At 34.8% G+C, this 4,243-nt stretch overlaps 1 protein-coding gene across 1 annotated transcript; it reads left to right on the forward strand.

Moving 5' to 3' along the window:
- The first annotated feature begins 361 nt into the window (after positions 1-361).
- Positions 362-2,968, forward strand: LOC106877191 (uncharacterized). Its single transcript, XM_014926034.1, has 4 exons — positions 362-557; positions 1,020-1,427; positions 1,561-1,794; positions 2,838-2,968. Exons 1-4 carry the CDS (start codon positions 362-364, stop codon positions 2,966-2,968), a joined length of 969 nt encoding a protein of 322 aa, XP_014781520.1.
- Positions 2,969-4,243: the final 1,275 nt, after the last annotated feature.

Genomic DNA, 4,243 nt, shown 5'->3' on the forward strand with positions numbered 1-4,243 from the left:
GATATACATGCAGCATGAGAACAGCAAGATAATTACATTTTTATGACTAAAGTAATAATTACTTGCATTTCTCAAAACAAATACTTTTGAAATACAAATATATTTAGAATTACAAATAATTGTCAATATATAACCAGGACTTTTAGGATCAGTCATTACATTGTTTACTATATCTTTTAAAATGGTAACATCATTTCAGTTGCTTGTGCATTCTCTTATAATCTTCTCAAATGATGTATCACTTGCACAATTCTTCAACAACTGTAGCCCAGCTTTGTGTTCTGATCCTGCCACACATGGCATAACTGAACGTTGTTCGTGTCGCCCGGACTGCTACATCTACAATGAATGTTGTTCTGACATGGATCAGAACACCACTTCTGATCACAAAAAACACTTTCCATCGATATATTATAGTTGCAGAAAGGCTAATGGTTCCTATTATTATCAGTTTGATTGTTGTCCACTTAATCATGATGTTACAGAATATGTAAACAGCTGTGAAAATCCTGACTCCGATGACCAACTACAAAATATACCTGCTTTTGGTAAAACAAGTAAAAGACTCTATAGGAACCTATATTGCGCTCTCTGTCATGGAGAGGAATTCATTCTTTGGAATATTGTGTATAAGTGTAATTTAAGCTCTAATGTAAGCCTTGAAAATTTATCAAATTATGTTAATAATAGATGTATGCGAATTGTAAAGGCTCCGGCGAAGAAATTTAAACATTATTTGCATTCTTGTATCCCATATTTTTCGAGTTGTCCTCAAGATTACAATAATACCGAAGAAAGAATGGCATGTGAGACTGAGCCAATGGCATTAATATATGTAGATAAGAAATATATATCATATAATAAGAAATATGTATATAATAAGTTTTACAAAAATAGAGACTGTGCCACGTGTAACGGGATTTCTGAAGTCCAATGTAGAGTATTGTATATAAGAAAGACTAAAACACCTATATTTAACTCACTAACAATCTTTTTCAATTATCATACCAATTTTTTAGAGATAAGAGATGCATTAACTGTAACTGTTCTACAGTTGCCATCCTGTTCAAAACAGGCTGTCTACGATATGAATACCAATCAGTGTCGACAAGTTATCTACCATCCTCCACTAAACTGTACATCAACAAGATTAAATGAATCTGAGTATTACATCACTAATGATGGTCGTCTCTACTTAAATAATACCCAACGTTTGCTGAACCAATCAGAATTCATTCGTGATTCTCAAGGTATAATAAGTATCTGTGTAAACAATGGTACCAATAATATATCAAGTATCAATGGTATATCAAAATATTCCGTAGCTGAGAGCTATATCACATTAGTGGGACTAGTGATCTCTATTCCAGCTCTAGCAAGCACTATTATTGTCTATCTCTGTATACCTGATCTCCGTACATTACCAGGTAAATTACTCATTAGTCTTTCATCAGCACTGTTTGTAGCTGAGCTTCTCTTTCTTATCTCATCACAAGTCACTAAATCTACAGTGCTGTGTAAATAAATCTTTAGCTGTGATGTTGCATTATTTCTTTCTAGCGACTTTCTTCTGGATGAATGTCATGTCATTTGATGCCTTGCACACTTTCTCAGGACTTACACAACTTCGCAGTACAGGAAAGTATACCAAGAGATTTGTATTGTATTCTTTATACGCTTGGATCTGTCCACTTGTAATAGTAACTATTTCACTGATATTCGAGTACACACCTGGAAATCACGGACTTTCTCCGGAATACGAAAATGTTATTTGCTGGATTACAAATGAAAAAAGTTTGCTATGGTTTTTTGCAATCCCCGTAATGATTATTTTATGTTTTAATATCATAGCTTTTACCCTCACTGCTAGAGGGCTCTATTTGGCAAGTAAACTTTCTTCGAAATATTTATCAAAACACAACAAACCGGACTTCATCATTTGCGTAAAATTATTCTTTATCATGGGACTAACATGGATATTCGCATTTCTGTATACGTTTACAACAATTGAAGAATTTTCTCTATTATTTTGTATTTTAAACTCATTCGTTGGATTATTTATTTGTGTATCATTTCTATCAACAAAGTCTGTCCGTCGCAATATCCTCCAGAATTTAAAAATATTTACAAAATTGCCGGCAAAAGAATCTGTTGATTTGACTTCTGCTCATAAAACAACTTCAATAGATATACGTACAAATAGATCTGTTAATTAACTCCGCAGTTTTGCCGTTACGCAAAACTTGTATGAATTTAATCTGGATGAATGTCATGTCATTTGATGCCTAGTACACTTTCTCAGAACTTAGACAACATTGAAGTAAAGTAAAAGGTACCAAGAGACTTTTTTTGCATTGCTTATGTGCTTGGGTCTGTCCACTTGTAATAGTAACAGCTTCACTGATACTACTATCTCCAGAATATGAAAATGCTATTTGCTGGATTACAAATGGAAAAAGTCTGCTGTTGTTGTTTGCAATCCCTGTAATGATTATTTTATGTTTTAATATCATCGCATTTATCCTCATCGCTAGAGGTCTGCATATAGCCAGTAAGCTACAAGGAATTTATTTTTCTTTGAAAGCTTATCTGATACAAAAGAAATTAAACGACACAATCTAGCTATCCAAGTTGTAATTACAACTATTTACGCAACATTTTTAACTTAAAATATTTAAAAGATATCTTCTACACATTCCTTTAAAAACCACCTAATAGTACCTTTCTTGACGTTTTAAATACTTTTATCACATTTTTATTATAAAGAATGGAGTCTAAAACAACTCTGCCATTCATTTTGTATAAATACAATTCTAATTTTCCGTGTCTTACTTCAGATGTCTATATACGCATAAAGATAGAATTTAAAAAATCTGAAAATCTTTCGTGCTTCATTATTCTTTATATAATTGAATGCAACTTTGTAAAACATGCCCTGTTCCGACAAAATGCTATTAAGATTGTATGAAGGATGTTATACAGCGTTTGGAGTAAATAACCTATTCAAATTACACAAAATACTACAATTTAATGTGTCAACTGTACAAAAACATGTCTGACTCACATTTTGGCTCAGAAACGTGTGTTTTATTCAGGAATATAACAGTTATTTTTGTTCATTTTTCCTGATCACCTTCGATATCTTTTAATTATGATATCCATATCACCTTTCCGGTGGTATCATCACTTATTGAAGGCCCACTGCTGTTCGTCATTTGGCTGTAATCCTTATTAGTCTACATCTCTCTCTAACTCTTTCCCGCCTCTTATCTCTACATCTCTCTCTCTCTCTCTCTCTCTCTCTCTCTCTCTCTCTCTCTCTCTCTCTCTTTATCTATCTATCTATCTATCCATCCATCTCTATCTATCTATCTATACATCTATCTATCTGCAGTCTTCTTTTTTCCATCTCTTTCTCCCTATCCCTCACTAACTATCCCTCTGTATGGTCAGACGACTTAAAGAAATATCCTTGACCAAACTAGCAATTGGTAAGCTTCACAATCTATAGAATCTCTCTTTTCACTAACTCTCTATGTGTGTGTATGTGCGTGTGTGCGTGTGTGTGCGCGTGTGTGTACGTATGTACGTATGTATATATGAATATACATATGTGCATGTGCTTGTACATACACACACGCACGTACACTCACACATACACTCACACATACGCACATACATATATGTATATATATATATATATATATATATATATATAGGAGAATTCACGAAAAAACAACAGACGAAGACAGGTGGTGTAAAAACAAATGGATGTATTAGTATAACGCTCGGGAATAGAGAAAGTCTTTAACGTTTCGAGCCTACGCTCTTCAACAGAAAGGAACACAGAAAGAAACAAGGAGAGAAACAAGGAGAGAAAAAATATATGTGTAGTGCTCTGCGATCTATCATGGCGAATGCCGGACAGAAGGATCACACAGGAGAGTTAAGAAGAAGGGAGATAACAAAGAAGTAGTGATCTCAAAACGAAGGTGCGTGTGTGTGAGAGAATGCTGGTGATCTTAACGTATGCATGTGTGTATGTAGGTGTGAAGGTGTGAAAATGTGGGTATGTGAATTGGTCAGTGCTGGTGTGTGCGTGGTGGTGTGTTGTGAAGTGATGTGATGTGTGATATGGTGTAGCGTGGTGTGATGTGAGGATGTTGGGAGGTGGAGGAAGCGAGAGTGGGGGTTAGGCTACGGGTGGGGTGTGGGTTAGGCTACGGGTGGGGGTAGAGGTAGG

The sequence above is a fragment of the Octopus bimaculoides genome, chromosome 9 (genome assembly GCF_001194135.2).
Source record: "Octopus bimaculoides isolate UCB-OBI-ISO-001 chromosome 9, ASM119413v2, whole genome shotgun sequence".
NCBI lineage: Eukaryota > Metazoa > Mollusca > Cephalopoda > Octopoda > Octopodidae > Octopus > Octopus bimaculoides.